The sequence below is a fragment of the Tachysurus fulvidraco genome, chromosome 2 (assembly GCF_022655615.1).
Source record: "Tachysurus fulvidraco isolate hzauxx_2018 chromosome 2, HZAU_PFXX_2.0, whole genome shotgun sequence".
Taxonomy (NCBI): Eukaryota; Metazoa; Chordata; class Actinopteri; order Siluriformes; family Bagridae; genus Tachysurus; species Tachysurus fulvidraco.
The window spans coordinates 30,103,632-30,123,590 of NC_062519.1; the positions used below are offsets into that span (position 1 = coordinate 30,103,632).

Below are 19,959 nucleotides of genomic sequence, written 5' to 3' on the forward strand. Positions count from 1 at the left end.
TATTACACTGTTGTTTTTGGCACAGTCGGAAAATAAAGAGGAAGTGATGAGCACGACATCGAGCAAGATATTTCACAAAACTACTTAAACTCTTTCAGGCTCACATATCCTCAATGTGTGCTGTTGAACGCTGCATGGACATGAAATTGTAAGCTTTCTGCAGTGTGGGGTGAGTCTTAACCTGTATACAGGGTGCGTTCATTTGATATTATACTAGAATTCGATTTTAGGTTTAAGGGTTTATGTCTTTCTTTTTTTTTTTTTTAATTAAGTTGCATTCGACAGGCATCAAATACTTTAATGACATAAATAGGAAAACTGAAATGATGTACTATTAAAGAATATGATTTGAAGGTGTAATATAACATTAATAATGCATATTAAACCAAAACAAAAGAATGAAATACATAATTAAATCTTCAATCATAATTCAAGGTGGATTAGACACATTAGTGCAGTATTTAAATTAATATTTAAATGTTGCTTTATATATTTATATCTATCACACAGTAAAGCAGTTCACTGGAGCTAAAAACAGTGAAATAATGAAATGTCCAGTCCAGAGTCCTGATCTAAACCTGATTGAAAATCTCTGGAAAATATTTGGCAGCAATGATCTTAATTAAGAGCCTAATACAGTTATCGAACTGGGGAAGGTATTGGAAAAATGGTGACAAAAAGATCACACCAGAGAAGTGTGAGAAACTAGTGATGTTCTGTGGTCGCAGATGTGCTGAAGTCATTCAGATCGAGACTTCCTGCTATTTTTTTTTTTTTTTTGACAGCTCTAAATCTGTCTGTTCATGTTTTTCCAGTTTTCCAAAATTTTCCTTGGTTATTTTGTAGCACATGCTAGTAGAACAGTGGTAAACCTACAGCTAATATTCCTTTAAATTTTGAGCGATGAAGATTAACAGTATATTAGAAAAAATCCTGTGTTTATCAATTGCCCTTTAATTTTCATCTCTACTGTTAGACCGTTCCACCACATGTTGGACAATGTCTTCTAAAACCGATTTTTAAGTTTTGTGTATCATATACTGTATATAAAATTTTGGGGGGAAATGTGAATCGTGAGTCTGGTAAATGATAGTTAAATCATTTAAAGAAAAGAAAAAGAAAGCATCTTTAATGTGCTATCATTTATCTTGTAACAATGTTATTTCTATATTTTTGTTGAATTTTTAACTTCTCAGACTAATCCCTTGTTTACAAAAGGCACTGGTGGGACAGTTGTCTAGAAAATGTATGACACGGGGTTTGGTGACACACAAAAACGTAGCAGCATTAAATCCATAAGTGGAAATTGTAATTCTAAAGGCTGGCACCAATAACCACATTATGCCAAAGTCACATAAATCACATTTTTCCTCATTATTATGTTTGATATGTACATTACTGGACCTGTATCTCTATGATTTTAGGCTTTGATCTGCTGATTGGCTGATTTGGAAATAATAATATTAAAGTGAAATCTGAGTGTACAAACAGAGGACATAAGTGATCACTACAAAAACTATAATAAAAATCAATAATAACAATAAAAGCTGGAAATAAACAGGGAGAAAAAATTATATTAAAAAACAAAGCCTTATTAACTTCATAGTTGTATTTTATTTCAAAAAAGGAGGTGAAAAGCATTATGTTTATGTTAATATTATCATGATTTTTTTTGTACTTAATTATTAGCTATTTATTTTTGTTTTTGTAAAAAGTCTTGCATCTGTTTGTATTTTTATATTTACAGGAAATTTAATGCTGGCCAAGTTTTACATTTGAGTTACATTTCCTTCGTATTGCGATGTCTATGGTAAAACTACACACACACACACACACACACACACACACACACACACACACACACACACACACACACACACATCACTATCAGGTGGCTTCTGTAAATAAACTAATGGCTTCTGTTTTAACAGAAAACATGGCCTCCTGGTACACAGTGTGTCGCCAAAAGTGACCACACAAGACCTAAACCCAATGAAGTCTTCTATCACAAAGGAGACATCCTTACTATTTTAGGTTTGGAGTTATTAATGGTAAGTGGGTTTTATTTTCTTATAAGAAAGATCACATACAGTAGCTTAACAGGATTTCCACATTTTAAAATTGAATTGTAGCACTAATGCCCTTTACCTCCTTTTTCATACTCTGACTAATCCCCTTTTTACTCAACGTCTTATGGTTAACAGCCTACTGACAGCAGAGTCACAGTCATTCGGGATATACTATATTTTATAATGGAATCTTGATAGATACTTTTCTCTGACCTTGTCAGAGAACCAGAACGAATTTACTAAAGTGGTGAATACTTATGAAGTCACAACTTTTATTCAGATTCATAATATTTAACCCAAATTATATCCATTTCATTTCTAGTTTGTAACACATCAAAATGTGAGGATGCGTAATCTGCTGTGTTGGGATTTCCGGACTGCAGCAGGTCTATATTTGAATGAAATAACAAAATTAGAAATCTGGACTATAGGACCATGTCACTGTGTAACTGTAACTGTAATTGAAACGGCTATGCTGTTAATAGCATTCTGGAGACATTTTTGTTAAAGTTGCTAGTGTAACATTGTAAGAAAATGATGTAAATAACATTGGTATACCCAGCACCAGACGTTTCTAGAACCCCACTACTAATTTATAACCTAAAATTCTTCTTATGTTTTCAAATCTGTTTTGTGTGAAACATACAGTATTTATATGGAAACTTATTACCCTCCAATTAAAAAAAAAAAATTAAGCGTTTAAAAAGAAAGTGATTGCAGATTTTTAATTTGTTTTATGTTGAAAATTTCAAGCATTTTCAATGGAGACAGTTCACACACAAAAGGAGTTGAATAACATGAGATCCTGATTTTAAATGCTTGTTATTTGACTAGCATTATATTCATTAACTGCCACTTTGTAATTTACAGATGAAAGAGTAGTGAAAATCAATTAACAGAAAATGAGCTGACTGAAAATCGTAATTGTTTTAACTGATGTACTAGGAACAGATTTCACAATTTTTCTATAACTTACTTATCGGTATTGTTTCCTCAAATCAACAATTTGAACACTTCATCATCTCAGTTCATCATTAACAACTTTTCAATTTAAGGTTTTGGGTTTTACTCTCTTTTTTTAATGCTGATTGTTTACTTAGTAACAAATAAGAGGAAAAAATCTTTACATAAAGTACTTGTTTATAATGAACTGTTGCCTAATGAACTGCGTGAATGGTGTGTTCAAAAAGTACTGTATTTATAAATGCTTACTCTGAATTATAATGATGCAGAAGCTTCAAGGGCTTAATTCCACAAACTGCTCTGAAATGTCAGTAGATGGAACACTAAAGTGCTTTTATTTTATAGGGGAAGTCCGTCTACAGAGCCAAACACAACAGGACAGGTGAAGAAGGTCTGATCTTTGCTTCTAACATGCGAGAACGTGAGGCCCTACGTGTAGACCCCAGTCTCAGCCTTATGCCGTAAGTCAGATTTAAATCAGAAAGCCTTCAAAAAGAAAATAATACAGCCACGGTATGTAAATTGTATAACTCTGTGTCATGGTGTTGAATACATAACATTATTAGCGTTTCATTTTCGACCACATTTCAGTTAGTAGACTTGTTAGAATGTCTGCTTTTAGCGTTTGTTCTCTGACTTCTATAACCACATAAGACACTCCAGTCTTTTTACTGTTATTTTTTTTTTATGTTTATGTACAAAAATGTGTTAGGGTTAAGCGTACACAATGCTAAGGTGGAAGAGATTTGAGTGCTTATTATTTTCTTTCTCAGAATTACCATCAATATGTGGACTTGTTACTGTCATTGCTTTACACCGTATTTATTTCATCTTGTTCTAAGAGATGCTAATTATAGAAGTATGTAGGTAGAATAAGTCGTGTGTACTCCTGTCTCATGCTGTGATGTGGTTAGTAGGTGAAAAGCTGCAGGTTGCACATGGCTGGTTGGAGGAACATGTGAGTGGTCTTAAAGTAATTCAAAGGTTGTTTATTGTAATAGTAACTTTTAGATATGCCTATTTTTCAAAGGGACATTTGTAGTGTTTTATTTTAAAACAACAACAGCAACAACAAAGAGGTTGTAAGACTCTGAAAACTTGGATGTCCTGATTTGGATAAGGGAATGGGCTATTATAGAGTTCTACGTTATACCTTTGAGATTTCTCACAGAGGTGTCTAGGATGTCTAGATTTTAGAATTTTACTTAATTCTAGCACAGGCTCTGTGGCCAACTATGGTTTCAGACCCGGATGTGGTGATATTGTTACCCATTGCTTAGCATGGTTTGAAGGGTGATTATTTCAGTGTCTGTTCTCTTGTCTGCTCTACACACTTTTTCCATTTCCCTCTGACCACTCCTCTGAACAAGGCATTTCTGCACACAGAATTGTTACGCACTAGGTTTATGTTTTTTTTTACGGTTTTTGCATCATTCTGTCTAAACTCTATAGACTGGAGTAAATATCTGTAGAATTGAGATACCACAGTCAATTAATTGAACTGAATTCTGAATCTGAATGATTTTATCATGTAGCTGGGTTGGCTGATAGGATAATTGAATGATCTTTGCTCAAGTGTTTCAAATTAAAAATGGAGATTGTATCTGGTGACAGTTTCAGTTCAGTCTAAAGACATACTGTTACCAAACACATTATAAAAAGCATTTCTAAAGGGGTCTTTTAACAGGAAATGATTTAATCTATTCACAGATGTTCTACTTGATATATTTCCTGAATGAGAAACGCACTCATTTATTGTTCTACTAGCCGATGACTGATTTATGGACCTGGTTGAAACACTAAGAAGCTTCAAAGTACCCTCAGACATAATTTTACACTACAGAATATATCATTTATCCCTTGTTGTTTTTCTTTTGATGTTTCAGATGGTTCCATGGGAAGATCTCAGGTCCAGATGCTGTAAGCAGACTGCAGCCAATGGAAGACGGTTTGTTTCTGGTGCGTGAGTCTATTCGGCACCCAGGTGACTACGTCCTGTGCGTAAGCTTTAAGGAAGAGGTTCTTCATTACCATGTCATCTACCAGGAATCCAAGCTGACAATTGACAAAACACAGTACTTTTACAACCTCATCGATATGGTGGAGGTGAGAATACTCAGAGGTAGCGAGAATGCTGTTTATAACCTCACTTACAGAGTTTGGTAGCTGGTTTGAGTCTTAATTTAGTGACTTGAAGAAAATCTTAGCTGCACAGTTGGTGTTCAACTATTTCCTGTGGTTTAGCTGATTTCCTCTGGAAGTGACTGCCTGTCAAGATAATCAACATCCAATGGAGATGCCATGCAACTGGCCATTCCACAACTATCAGTGAATTATTTTAGAGTTTTGCATAATTGAATTTGGAAAACTGCATACATTCTATATTTTATACAGGCAGCTTAACCCATGTCAGATGAGGAGGGGGAGCTTGGAAGCAATTCTGTTTTATTATTGAAAAAAAAAATACATTTGGTTATTTTGTGCAGTTTTTCCATACATAATTTCAGCTGTGGCTGATAGATGTGAAAACTATCTAATATTATAAAGCTGATTGTAATTCTGATTGTAATGAAAAGTAATCAATTTTATCAAGCAGTAACTACAGTAGGAACTGAAGAACAATAGACACTATAGATTTCAGGTCATAACATGATGATTGGAAATTCCAACATCAGAGCTAAAAAAAAGTAATAACTGTGATGGTTGTATACAAAATAGGCTGTTAATATGACATTTGTAAAATTACTAGAAATATACCAGGAGCCTGAGTGAATTTAAGTAAGGGCAATGTGGTGATGAGTTATCAATGACTGTGTGTGTGTGTGTGTGTGTGTGTGTGTGTGTGTGTGTGTGTGTGTGTGTGTGTGTGTGTGTGTGTGTGTGTGTGTGCGTGCATGTGTGTGTGTTTTTCTTTGTACTGTTTCAGTTTTACTCGAAGACAAAAGGCATTATTGCTACCACACTCCAGAAACCTAAAGTGAAAGAGGGAACTAAGTCAGCTGCACTGCAACTATCCAAAAGTAACTGCTATCATTTTGTTGATCTTTTCTTACAATTAGCCTAAGAGGTTTTATTGAAATGCCACTCTATTTTCCCTCTTTTTTACCTCCTATCTCTCTGTCTCTCTCTTTCTGTCACTTTCTCTCAGCGGGCTGGCTATTAGATCTCTCAAAGCTAACTTTGGGTGAAAATATTGGAAGTGGCGAGTTTGGAGGTTAGTTCTACATTTACATTTACCACCACCACCGGAAGGCGCTAAATGTCCAGATTATTTCTTTCCGTGTGCCTATGCAAGCATGGATTCAGAGCTTGATCTGCGAGGTGTATTTTTTAAGTTAAGTTGTAGTGAGGGATATATTTCCTTTTTTCATAAACAGCATACATAGTTTGCACCCTGTGCTTAAGTGAACAGTGGTTGCTAGCTTTGCCCTCATTCAAGAAGCCAATCATTCCATACCATGTCTCCTAAATTCAGCTCAGGTGACCTTTTCATGTGCATTTCACAAGATATCTAGCTTCAGATTTATTCATGCCTAAAATCTTTTTGCAGTAAGTATTAGTAACTTCACTGCAAAGCAAATATTAATTATTTAATGAGTAAAAAACAATTTTCACCCTGTTTGGTTTCATGTCGTTTGCCATCTGCTGTGACTGATAAACAAAGAGGAGGAGGGTGAAATACTAATACTACTAAATAATAAAACTCTTCAGAACCCCCATATGTTCAGACTCAAACTCACTGTCCATCATATACTACATCTGTTTATTGCTTGATAAACCAGACACTCACAGCCCTTGTTTCTTTATCTTTAGCTGTATTTCAGGGCGAGTACATGGGCAGGAAGGTGGCAGTAAAAAACATAAAATCTGATGTCACTGCTCAAGCTTTCTTGGATGAAACTTCTGTTATGACGTGAGTGTCTCTCTACATGTGTCCCTGAAATTGTCCATCGATTATGCTGTTATTTACTGCATAGACATCTCACTAATGTTGATGTACCTATTTAATTCAAAGGAAACTGCAGCACAGGAATCTGGTACAGTTATTAGGCGTGATTCTACATAATGGCCTTTACATCATCACAGAATTTATGGCAAAGGTATGTCATGTTCTGGCATTTCGGGTTTGGTTAATTTTTGGTTAATATTCTTATGTCCATTAAAGATTTTAATCAAAATGTAGTTTTAAACAGTTTTAATCATATAAATTTAAAATGTAAAAGAATAAAGGCTAATGGTATTTTTGTATATATTGATCATTCAGTAATGCTACTGTTTCCTGTAGGGCAATCTGGTGAATTACCTGCGATCACGAGGACGCTCCGTTATTACCACTGTTGAAATCCTGCAATATGCTCTGTACGTATTCAATCACATCCACATTTTATCTATACAAATTGCTACATTGCTATAAAGCAACAAATAAGTAATTTATTCTCAAAGTTGTTCAACTGACTGAAAACTATTTTGTTACATTGACTTTTATGCTGAAGGCTGCAGAATAAACTTATGAACGTAATTCTGACATTTTGTCTGATTGCAAGTCTCAGCATGTATTCTTTTCAGCAGAGGTGGGAAGTAACGGAGTAAAAATACTTAGTTACTGTACTTAAGTACATTTTTCTGGTATCAGTACTTTACTCCACTTATTTTTCGGACAACTTTTTACTTTTACTCATTACATTTTTACACAAATATCTGTACTTTTTACTTCTTACATTTTCAAAACGGACTCGTTACTTTTAGTATTATTTATTCTCATTGAGCGCTGTTTCCAGCCTATCATCCTGTCATTGTGCGGCTTTTTCCCCATGTGACTGGTGTACTGTATTATTTACTGACTATCAGACATATACTAAGGATAGCGGAGCTAACAATGAGCAGCACGCCTACAAAAAGAATGGCTAATGTTAATTCAGAGGGAGTCACCGAAGTTAAAATAACTAACAACGAGGACATTACTGAACACACATGGCCATGTATGAGGGAGATGTTTGAAATAATCGGCGTCAAAAAGGATTCCTGGCGAATGCGTTCCGAATTGTGTCAACCAGGGGCGGTTCTAGCCCTTTTTTAGGGTGTCTCCAGCCCCCTGTCTGTAATCTCAGCCACTCTAAAACTATAAGTATCATTTTTACTTTCATAAATAAACAATAAAAATGACGTTAAAATGCAGGACATGTCGTCGATGGGAAAGAAAATTATTTATCAGTTTGATCCAAGAGCGATTTTTTTTACTTTGCTTTTATTCCATACTTTTACACGCGTGTGTTGTAGTCTTTCAAAAGTGCGTCTTCAGATGTCCGCTTTATTTGAACGGAGAAGCACAGGTACGCGCAGCGTGCACGCGCAGTCAGAGAGGCGTTTATCTATAACGTTAATCGGCAGAAAGACGCAAAGACGGCAACCAAAAGCAGTGAAATTTCACTATTCTTATTACCAGAGTTGTCATATAATATATAATTCAAAATTCTTCTGTTTTAAATTCTCACTGAGGGCTAAACCCCCTAAAGATGAAATCCTAGAACCGCCCCTGGTGTCAACCCCAAAAACACAAATTGCTTAATTTAATTAACATTAATTTTGTCATTTGTAAAACAACACAATAATTTTGAGTTGTTTTCAAGGACAGAGCTGGAATCTCCCTACAGTTTGGGATATGGCCTTGTTGATACACTTGGTATACATTACATTTCCAAAAGTATTGGGTCACCTGACCTTTCCTGCTATATGTGGTTGTTTTCTGATCTCATCCCTACTGAACACCTTTGGGATGAATGTGAACGCTGACTCCACCCTACCTCACCTACATCAGTGCCTGCCTTTCATAACAATCTTGTGGCTGATGAACACAAATATCCATATACATACACACACACACACACACACACACACACACACACACATATATATACCAGCATGACACTAAATACGTAGTAGTATCGGCGACTTTTTACTTAAGTACATGTCAGAGCCCATACTTATTTTTCCTTTAACTTGAGTAAAAGAGTGTAGTCATTACTTCTACTTTTACTGGAGTCTTTTAAAAAATTAGTATCTGTACTTCTACTTGAGTAAAGGATGTGTGTACTTTTGCCACCTCTGCATTTCAGAGATGTGTGTAAAGGCATGGAATATCTGGAGTCAAAGAAACTTGTACATCGAGACCTAGCTGCACGTAACATCCTCATATCTGAGGACAATATTGCCAAGATCAGTGATTTTGGCCTGGCTATGGGTGACTGTCAGAGCATTGACAATACGAAGTTACCTGTGAAATGGACTGCACCTGAGGCCTTAAACAACAAGGTGAGAACATTTGTAGAAAAATTTTGAAAACAGTTCCAAATAAAAATCATGAATTACTCAATATTTGGTGGCTCCACCAAAAATGATTCATGGGCTTGATTGATTAATCTTGTCTGTTCATGAAATTATGATTTGTAATTATATTGGCAAGTGGTAGCTCATTGGTCAAGTCCCTTGTTGCCAGACAGACAAATTTTGGCTCTTAAGAAGCTGCTCAGATTTACACTGTGTAGACTACATATGTCAGCCATTATTAATAAGCAACTGTGGATTTTTTTTTAGAAATTCTCTACAAAATCAGACGTTTGGAGTTATGGTGTGCTTCTTTGGGAAACATTCTCCTTTGGCAGACAGCCCTACCCCAAGATGGTGAGTTTGTTGACAGGTTTGTGATGGTTGAATTTGTAGTATTATGTCCCGGTCCTGGCACCCACACTTCTCCCAATAGTTTTGCAGTCATTTAATTTAAACTTAACCAAAGTGCCGCATAGTTTTCCGTGATCCTTGCTCTGCTTGAAAATTGTAATGAGTAAAAATATTAATGTCAATGACCAATTCTTACAATGAGCTCATGTGGACAAGCAGTTCAGCTGACCTGATTGGTTCTGAATCTAAATGAACAATACATTAATAAATTTCAATACATTTCTGTTCTTCCTTGTAGACTGTGAAGGAGGTGAAGGAGCAGGTGGAAGAGGGATACCGTATGGAGTCGCCCGAAAACTGTCCATCCGACATATATGCCATCATGAGGCTCTGCTGGGATAAAGACCCCAAAATGAGACCAGCATTCCATAAGCTTAAAGAGCGTCTACAGTCTGAGCTGAACAAACATGAGTCTGCCACAGAGTCCTAAAATCATTTTCTCCATTCAAACATCTGCTTTCTTCTGAGAAGACCAGACATTATAAATAAATAATTAAAATATATTGTACTGGACACAAAAATGCTCCTACTGTAAGCCTTTTCACCAAGTTTTGTTACAGAATGTACTCAATATTTCACTTTCTAATTTATTTTTATTTATCAAACACTTTATTTCAAGAGAATTTCCCAATGGATGTGAAATATACACAAGTAAGGACGCAGATCGCAAAGCAATGGAAGAATGAAGCTGTTGTTATATATGCTTTGAAAGCTGGCAGACGTGAAAAGGCGCTCATAAAAAGTTGCTATGGACTGTGGATATATGGAAAGAATATGAACTCATCAGCAAACTGAACAGCAAAACTTTGAGAAATTTGTGGAGAAGAATCTGTCTATCTACAAATCAAAAGACTCATTGGGTGACAGAATTTCACTCATTCATTTGCCTTTCTGTCTTGAGAGGATAAATGTAAACAACGGAAAAGTAGGAGGAGACTCTTCTGGGGATTAAAATTCAAGATCTAGAGTATCTGCTTGTTTCCCATTGTAATTGTCTTGGAATATGCTAAGCTTAACACAACAAATCTGGAATGTTATTGCTGATGTAAAAAAAGGAATTACACTCACCGAGGTTTGTCCATGCAGAACCTTAGAATAACAACATCAGGTTGCACCTATGCACCATTGAACATCTTGTTCTTTCACCAGACACCAAGCCATTATCAGCTCATATGATTATTACAGCTCTTTCCTTTTCATTTGGCAGATGCCATTACCCAAAGCAACTTATATGAGAGGTAAAATACATTCCAATCGTAGAGCTATTAATGTGACGCAATTTCAACCACTAACCAAAAGCAAATGAAAAACAGAATCTAAAAATACAATACAAAGATTTAAGGAACAGACAAAACTCAAATGGTACTCAAACATTATTCCAAAAAAGTCAAACTATCACTGGAGCAACTGTTTAGTTCAGGGCTAAAATGCAATAATGATAGTAGTAAACAACAATAATAAAATGACTTTATTAAATAATAAAATGGCCTTATTAAATTTACCCATCAGAAATATAGGACAACAATTACATGAAACAATACCAGATTTCTTATGTGTCTCTTTTAAGCCTCAAACTGTGCCTCGCAATTTGCCCTCCTTAATGCAGTAATGAAAAGAGTTGCTAGAACATTTTAAACATATCAGACAATGTTGGTTAGAGATCATCGTATGTAATCATTGAAATTTCACAGAAATTGCTGTGATTTGGTGGAAGTGTCTTCTCATAAGACGTTCCACCAAGACATACACAATGTCCAATACACTACTTGTGCTAATAATAACTTAATTTAAACCAAATAATTAAAATCAATTTAATTTAAACATTTTCTCCATAGTGTTAAAACGTGCACTGTGGTGTACTAACTATTCTCATTTTAAGTGGATGGAATGACTGTTAGCATTTAAAGTTAAAGTTGTATCCTTATGTTTACTAACATGAGAAAGTCTTGCATTTGTCTTAGTAACTCTTATTAACAATTGAGAGAGCCCTTGTTTTTTTTCATATAAGGTTTATTTCCCCCCACACACTCCCCACTTCTCTTTTGGTTGGTAATATAATATACTTTATATGTTTTGAAATTGAACATGTTTGATTGAGGTTTAAAGAACTGAAATCATCTTTTAAAATATTTGACTGCTTGTATTTCAGTGCTTTTTTTTACAGTTTAATAATACAGCTAATGCCTAACCCCTTTTAAGCTACTACTATACATCTGCATATAATTACAGTTGTAAATAACCTGAGGTTGTATTGTTTAAATGCAAACACAACTGCATGAAAAAGGGAACGCAGAACTAGGCCCTTGTGTTACAAGAAAGAGAGATTAGAGCAGAGCCTCTTGGCTTGATCTTCATATTTTCCTACTGATTTGGGCCTAATCCTCCCCGGCTAAACTGTAATCCACTACACAGAAGGCGTAGGAAGAAGGAAGTCATCATGAAGTGATAAATGAGATGGTAAAGATGTGTGTTTATGGCTGACCCAGAATAACCTGTAGTAGGTCAGCAATATGTCTTCATCTTATCTAATGCTTCACTGATGACCTGAGATTCAGGCACTGATCTGAGATCAGTCCTGATGATCTGCAGGCAATGATGAGAAGGCCAGGTAAGTTCAGACTGCTTTTCAAAGCAGACATGAATGTACAAGAAATTTTTAAGTTTATGAATTTCCTGCACATTATTCCTTTCTATTAACCACATGCAATGCACCTTTAAAACTGCATTTCAACCTGGAAAAGGCCAAATAATATCAGTGTAATAGGAGTTCAGGTGTCTGTGGTGGGATGAGAAGGGCATGATTGGCAGGTGAGGTATCTAATCAGACAATTACTTGCCAAAGCATGTCAGTGTCTCCCCAGGAACATCATTCTTAACGGATTTAAGGAAATCGGATGAAGTGTTCAGGAAGCTGGTTTAACCCCAACATGCTGTTCTCGTTGCTGTTCTCTTTCTGCCTCTCAACTGACCCACACACCAAAGAGGTCAACCATGGCAAGAACCAACATGGATTTTCTTTTTAATACAACTGAGCAATTGAACTTTGACGGCCTTGCTCAGGGACCAGCAGTGGCAGCTTGGTGGACCTGGGATTTAAACACACAACCTTCTAATTGGTAGTCAAACACCTTATCAAGTTAGCTAACATATCCCTAGCACATGATTCCTATATTAATCTTATTTAACACAAAAAGAGAAACTATATCTGTTTTTGTTTAAACAAAAGAGAAAACGTAATTCTGGCACATGGAAAATATGCTACTGAATTTGCAGATTTTTAAGATTTTTTTCTCCTATTACACTCTCTCTTTCTGTTCTGCCTCTTTCTCTCACCATCCCCCCTTTTTTCCTAAACTGACACAGGACCTCTAACCGTTAGCTGCTTTGCCACTAATAGGATCAGAGGTGCTTACTCTGTCATCTGATAAAACTTAAGCCGCTTGATAGCTGTGCAGCACCTTAGCTAATTTCAACTCAATTAGCATAATGAGGAAACAAGCCAAGAACATGAGAAAATATATTAACTTGATAGATTGATTGCCTGTCCTGTACACGTTTGAGTGACTTATTACATGTGAAGTGGATCGGACCACAGATCCTCTCACAGTGAGCTTGCATTCTTAGAAATTAAGGCTGCACACACCAGAATGAGTACTTGAGTAACAAGGAATGAGTAACAACATATACCTAAAAAAACCCATGTTGTTTGTGTAAAAATCTGTGATTCTACATGTTTTCTTAAACAAGTCAATCCCACCATGACCTACATGCATGTGAGATGTCACTTCATCATTCTTTATGTATGGAGAGGCAAATGATATACAGTATCTCAATGTGTGGGTAGTAAGACTTTTAAATACTTTTAATATATTATATCATAAATATAAATATATCATATTACAGTAAAGAAATGTGTGAGGATGATTGCATCTATGGATTACTGTTTATTATTAATCTGTCACTTAAACAAAATGAATCAAACTGATTTAAAGTTGGATTACAACTTACATGATAAATATGTGACATTATTTATCAAGATTTGTCTAACACACGATTCCTTGAGAGTCACTGAGGTGTAATTTTTTTTTTATTAGGTTATCTGTTTTATGCATACTGTTATCTGCATTGTGTGTGCTGTGTGAGCCACACTGTGGGTTAATATAGTACACGCTTTGTTTATTGTGGTTTTGTGAGTCGGTTTTTCAGTTTGTTGTGTTTTACAGTCGTTATAAACAATCATTCAAGCACAAAACAGCTTTCAGTCATTCTCAGACAAGTGGAGATCGTAATATATAAGATTACATACATTCTCCTTAAATGTTTTTTTTTTATGTTTTTTGTTGTTTCTTGATGTTATGTATGAAATATACAGAGATTAAGCAGCTGCATGTACATGTTAGCATCCTTCTGAGGCGCTCTAAACCACGCCCACGCAAAGCCCTTCTTCAACCCAATTCGTTGACATTTGTGTGTGTAGCGCGCTCGTGCAAAAGTTTTTTTTTTAATCTCCGATTGGTCAGCGTTCAGTGCGCGTGAAAGCGTTCTTGTTGATCAGTAGAAAAGCAGGTAGTTAGCCAAAGTTATGTAGTTACTCGTCTATCACAGACTACAACGTGGGTGGGTCGGTTTGCTCAAACAGACTTATTTGACAGTGCTGTGCTGTAATTTTACTCTACTATACTTGGTCGCACTGGAAATACAGAAAGCTCCATTTTTGGGACGTCGCTCATGTGTCAGTGTGCGTGTGACAATATCTTTACCATCGGAAGGGAGAATAATAGATTAAATTAGTAGATTAACTTCTAAACGTAACAAAATGGTGACTGTAAGTTTACTTGGTTAACTGAAACCATGGCTCTTTAGCCTTACTTCTGAGTGAAAACTGCGCGCGCGCCGGGAGCCTCGTCTGAGGTAAGGACAAACTTTTCGGCTGTCTCTGCGTCTCTGTGTCTCAAACAGCTTTCTAAAGCGGGATAAATAGTACTCAGCACTAGAACTACCGGTTTTTCAATATTATCAGTGATATTATTATTGCATTATTTTTAATGCATTATTTCTATTGCATTATTATTGCATTATTTTTTATTGCATTATTGCATCATTATTGTATTGTTAGTAAATTTTTTATTGCATTAGTATTTCATTATTATTGCATTATTATTGCATTATTATGGCATTTTATTGCATTATTATTGCATTATTGCATTATTATTGCATTATTTTATTGCATTATTATTGCATTATTTTTATTGCATTATTATGGCATTATTTTTATTGCATTATTATTGCATTTTTATTGCATTATCACAATTTGATTAACTTAATGCTTGTCAGCTTAGTCATACTAGATATACTAGACATAGATATAGCTATTAAATTTCATTAATGGTTGGGCATTTATTTTGTTTTTCTTCATTTTTTCCACACAAAAATAGAAATTTCAGGGAAGAATTCCAAATTTGGACAGCCTCCACAAGATTTTTTTTATCCAGGACTGTCCCAGCTCTCGGATGCATTTATCACTAGATACTAGTAACATGGTGGATGACAGCTGCCCCTCGCCAGGCAACTTCCATGACATGGTAAAAGTAGAGGTGGCATCTGTTGGGACTCATGTCCACAGCATTGATGTGATTCTGGGCTTCACAAAGGACCCCGTGCCATTGCTTAATACTGGACTTAATGCTGTACCTCCTGAAGTTAGTGTCGAAAGTCCAGGGGATGCAGAAAAGCAAGATTTCATTGTGTCTCCGAGAGACAACTCCGAGCTGCCAACTTTTCACGGTCAGTTACTCACAGGTGTAACAAAGTAATTACTCTTGGACTTTTCGCAATTTGCTGTACAACCAACAGTTTGTACAACATGCAAAGAATAGTTACAATTCCTTCACAGGTTGGACTATATTACGGTATTTATGTAATTCTCATAATTATATATATTATAACTATATTACAGTATTTATGTAATTCTCATAATTAAATGTATTATAACTATATTACAGTATTTATGTAATTCTCATAATTAAATAGATTATAACATATTACAGTATTTATGTAATTCTCATAATTATATATATTAATGTAAATAATATAAATGTTAAATCTTTGGCAAAGAATATTTGCTGTATACCCACTCACTTTCAGTACCAACTTTATTCTGGTTTGGTTTACTGTGGATCTATCCCGGTAACACTGGACATGAGGCAGTAATACAATCTAATTGGGACACTAGTTCATGGCAGGGTACCATGCACAGACACATTCATAGCTAAAGGAAATTTATTTTAACCAATTCACTTGGAGGCTAGACTTGGGAGGTGGGAGCAAACCCACACAGACACAAAGCGAACTTGTAAAACTCTGCTCAGACACTAATCTGAGTTTAGGATTGAACATAGGATCCTGGAGCTATGTGCCATCATTGCTTTCTTTAATATTGTTAGACGATATTTGTTTCCGATTATACATATACACATTATTATTATATTATACATGTACCTTGGTTTATTTCATATAAAATGCTTGTTTTAATCAAATAATCTTGTAATTAATCAAATTACTGTCCAACTATTTTGTCTTTATTTTAATCTCACTATTTTCACAAAACATGTATTTTTTAACAAATCCATATTCATCAAATTTGGGATAAATAAATTTATCCCTCATACTTATGTAATGAAACGAACATATTGAACATATTTCCTCAAGAATACATTACTTTACTGTCTGTATTTTGATTAAAATGCCAGGAAATCTCTTTGACAGCATAAATAAATGCATTTGAGGTTTGTTTGAGTAGCTGATGGCAAATAAAAACAATTCTTACAGACTGGTATCCTTCCCCTGTGATGTTTATCTCACTGGGATTAGAAGGCTATGTCTGTTACTATTTAGATTAGAAGGTGAGAGACTCTAGCAAGCCAAATGGCTGTGGTTGTAAATTGTACAAGCTAAGACCAAATGGATACTAAAAATTAAATAAGAACTATGAATGCATACATTTTGTCCATGTATAGGTAAATGTATTTGTAAAAAATAATTAGATTTCATGTATTGTACTATTAATATTTTTTCACATGTTATTTAATAGCGGTATTAACTCTGGAACTTTTAATAAAATGTAATAAGAGCGCTAAATTTCACGGTTAATAAAGTTTTTCTCATGTTGTATGTGTGTTTGTTGTGGTGGATTCTGTAGTACCTGAAACATTTTCTGACACGTTTGAGTCTGAGCAAAGAGAAGTATGGAAAACAACTAAGAATGACCAGAAATCTCCAGAGCAGACAGATGAGGAGCAACCGAAGAAGAAGCATAGGCGAAACCGCACCACCTTCACCACATATCAACTGCATGAGCTCGAGCGTGCCTTTGAGAAGTCTCACTATCCTGATGTGTATAGCCGTGAGGAGCTTGCTATGAAAGTCAACCTCCCTGAGGTCCGAGTACAGGTATGTATATAGCAATGCCATAAGGTGCATAAAAAAAAACAAAAACTGAGGTATTCAAATACAGTGATGCATCTTGCAGACACCAGGAAAAGACCTGCTTAGTAGGGGGGACTGTTGTGTAAGTCTCTAATGTCCATGTGTTAATCCAGGTGTGGTTCCAGAACCGTCGTGCCAAATGGAGGCGCCAGGAGAAGATGGACACTGGTGCCGTGAAGCTTCATGACTCGCCCATGCTCTCTTTGAGTCGACCAACTAGCATTAACACCATGAGTAACTCGCTGCCTCTGGACCCCTGGTTAGCACCTCCCCTGACCAACACTACACCAATGCATTCTATTCCAGACATCATGGGGACTGCACAGGGCCTGCAGACTGGATATCAGAGCCATGGTTTCTTGAACCACACTCAGGTCATGAACCAAAGTATGCAGCCCATGGCACCCCCACAGTATCAGTGCTCTCCAGTGTTTACTGATAAATTCCCCCTGGAAGAAGTTGACCAACGCTGCTTCAGCATCGCTGCTCTGAGGATGAAAGCCAAGGAACATATTCAATCCATGGATAAAACATGGCAGCCCATGTGACTGGACTGAGCCAAAAACTGGCATGGTGTTATGTTCTGCTGCATTATAACTGTGTATGATACAAATAGATAAAATTGAGGGTAGAGGGAGTAAAATGAAAAAAAAAAACCTGACAACAATGAGCCCATTATGCTTTCAGTTAAATGGATTTGTGGAATTTTTTTGTGGAATTGTTGTTTTGATTTGGGTCAGACTGCATAGGACACATGAGAAAGAATTTTTATGATGAGCCTATCCTGTGTTTAATTTTCTGCAAGCAGACTCAAGTGGTATTGTAGGCTTTAAATCAGCTGCTGCACCCTCAGATAACCTAGACTGTTAAGTCAGATGAGGTATCTTTGGATAATTAGCTGGATACCTTGTTTATTTATATTTTTGACAGCCCTAAGGTGGCTGCTTTGACTACATATTTTGGCAAAAAGAAAATGAAACATAGAGCCCTCATGTGGCTGGAATTTATAATCAAACTGGGTATATTGTCATTTATTTTCTTTTTAATATAGTTATTTCTGTTCTGTTTAAGAGTAGTCAAATTAATTGCTTATTTCCTTCTCTTCTGTGAAGAAGATATTTAGTTGTTAGATCTCTAAAACACTCAACAAGAATTCAAATCAGCCAACTATTTTATCTGATCAGTTTTAGTCAAAACAAGAAAAGTGAAATAACATATTACCATTGTGTAGCCAGGCTAGCGTTTTACTGTCATTCAGAAAAATTGACCACAGTAATGCCTCAAAAACCGACAAAAAACAATGCATTGCTAGCCCAGCCACTCTGTCACTGTTGATCTTTCAATTAAAACCAATATGTTGATGTTTTTGCAATAAATGACACTTTTCTGAGTATTTCAGAAGTAATTTATACTTTTATAACACTGATCAAGGACACATTTTATTTTTTAAAAAAGGGTTTAGATAAATAATACACAGTGTAATACACAACCTACTGTGTTTGTGTGTGTAATTGTCTTTTAACAACAATTATAGTTAAGAGCCATTATTGTCATACATATTTAAGGTCTTGCCTGATACCATGGCTACAGAAAATACTATTTTTGATTGGCTTGATGGCTTCTTGGTTTTGTTTTGTTTTTATACTGGGATACCAACAATGTCAATCTGGTCAAAAATGTAATCGGGATTATGAAAATAATAAACATTTTTAACAAATAAATTTTATAAAATTATGCCTATAGTTTAGGCTAACCTTATATTTACAAATTGCTACTGCAATGGACCCCAGCATTGAAAACTGCAAATAATATAAAGCCTATATTTATGCTTGATTATGGAAGTGAAAAGAAACAAATCACTTACAGTAAACAGAAAGGAATGATTTATAGACTGTATTATATAGAAGGTAATAATTGATTAGTGACTTGAATAGTGCTCTAATGTGATGTCTGATTTACAAACTGCCCTGGTTTACCATATGACTCCAGCACCTTATAACACCCACTTAAATTACTTATAGGAGATTTTCTTAATTCCCAGAGCAGCCGGGTGTCCTTCAGTGGTTTCCAAGAGACACGCAGAACACACAGAACTGTCCATACCATTGGTCAACTCAGGTCTTTATTGTACATAAGCACAGCATGTGAGGACATGTGAGGACAGCATGTAATGGGAATAACGAACAGAGCAGCGAAATGGCGACTCAGAAAAAAAGAGGCCAGTGCACCTCAGTGCTCATTAAAGGAGACGACCTGTTGGCAGGTCACTCCCTCAGTAATGATCACTACGTGCAGAGTGCTGTACCTCTCATACAATCTGATCCTCATTGTTTTGACACAAAAAACAAAACAGTCACCAAGCAAATAATAAAGCTTTCACCATGGGATTAAAATGTAAGACTTGTTTAGTTTTTTCTTTCTAGTTCACTGCTGCATTTTGGTTGCATTTAAAATTCCTTATGTACTTTAAAAACCGTCAAGGACAATATGGTAAAATATTACTTGAAAATTTTATGATATACAATATCTATATATTAGAATATTTCTGATGTTTTTAAGACAAGCATTAAGATGACTTTAAAATGATTTAAATGAAGCAATCCAGACATCCAATTAGCTGGTTGTTGCTGATTTGTTTTGCCATTGTGACTTAATTGAGTAATAGGCTATATAATTGGTTTCAATTGTTTTACATTTTTAACCTGTT

General features: G+C 35.5%; 2 protein-coding genes across 5 annotated transcripts; both read left to right on the forward strand.

The window, feature by feature from the left end:
• Positions 1–19: 19 nt before the first annotated feature.
• On the forward strand, positions 20–10,737 carry matk (megakaryocyte-associated tyrosine kinase). Of its 4 annotated transcripts, none has more exons than XM_027159948.2 (13): positions 20–169; positions 1,748–1,810; positions 1,932–2,051; positions 3,378–3,493; positions 4,919–5,138; positions 5,959–6,052; positions 6,181–6,246; positions 6,846–6,945; positions 7,048–7,132; positions 7,318–7,391; positions 9,146–9,341; positions 9,624–9,710; positions 10,006–10,737. In XM_027159948.2, the coding sequence occupies exons 2-13, from the start codon at positions 1,802–1,804 to the stop codon at positions 10,195–10,197; spliced, it is 1,359 nt and encodes a 452-aa protein (XP_027015749.1). In that variant the 5' UTR covers positions 20–169; positions 1,748–1,801; the 3' UTR covers positions 10,198–10,737. The 4 variants fall into 4 exon arrangements, with proteins under 4 accessions (XP_027015749.1, XP_027015758.1, XP_047662278.1 ...); XM_027159957.2 differs by having other exon boundaries at positions 79–192; XM_047806322.1 differs by having other exon boundaries at positions 126–148.
• Positions 10,738–10,980: 243 nt separating this feature from the next.
• Positions 10,981–18,645, forward strand: rx1 (retinal homeobox gene 1). The gene is made up of 4 exons (XM_027159968.2): positions 10,981–14,678; positions 15,203–15,551; positions 16,966–17,216; positions 17,366–18,645. The coding sequence occupies exons 2-4, from the start codon at positions 15,278–15,280 to the stop codon at positions 17,798–17,800; spliced, it is 960 nt and encodes a 319-aa protein (XP_027015769.2). The 5' UTR covers positions 10,981–14,678; positions 15,203–15,277; the 3' UTR covers positions 17,801–18,645.
• Positions 18,646–19,959: the final 1,314 nt, after the last annotated feature.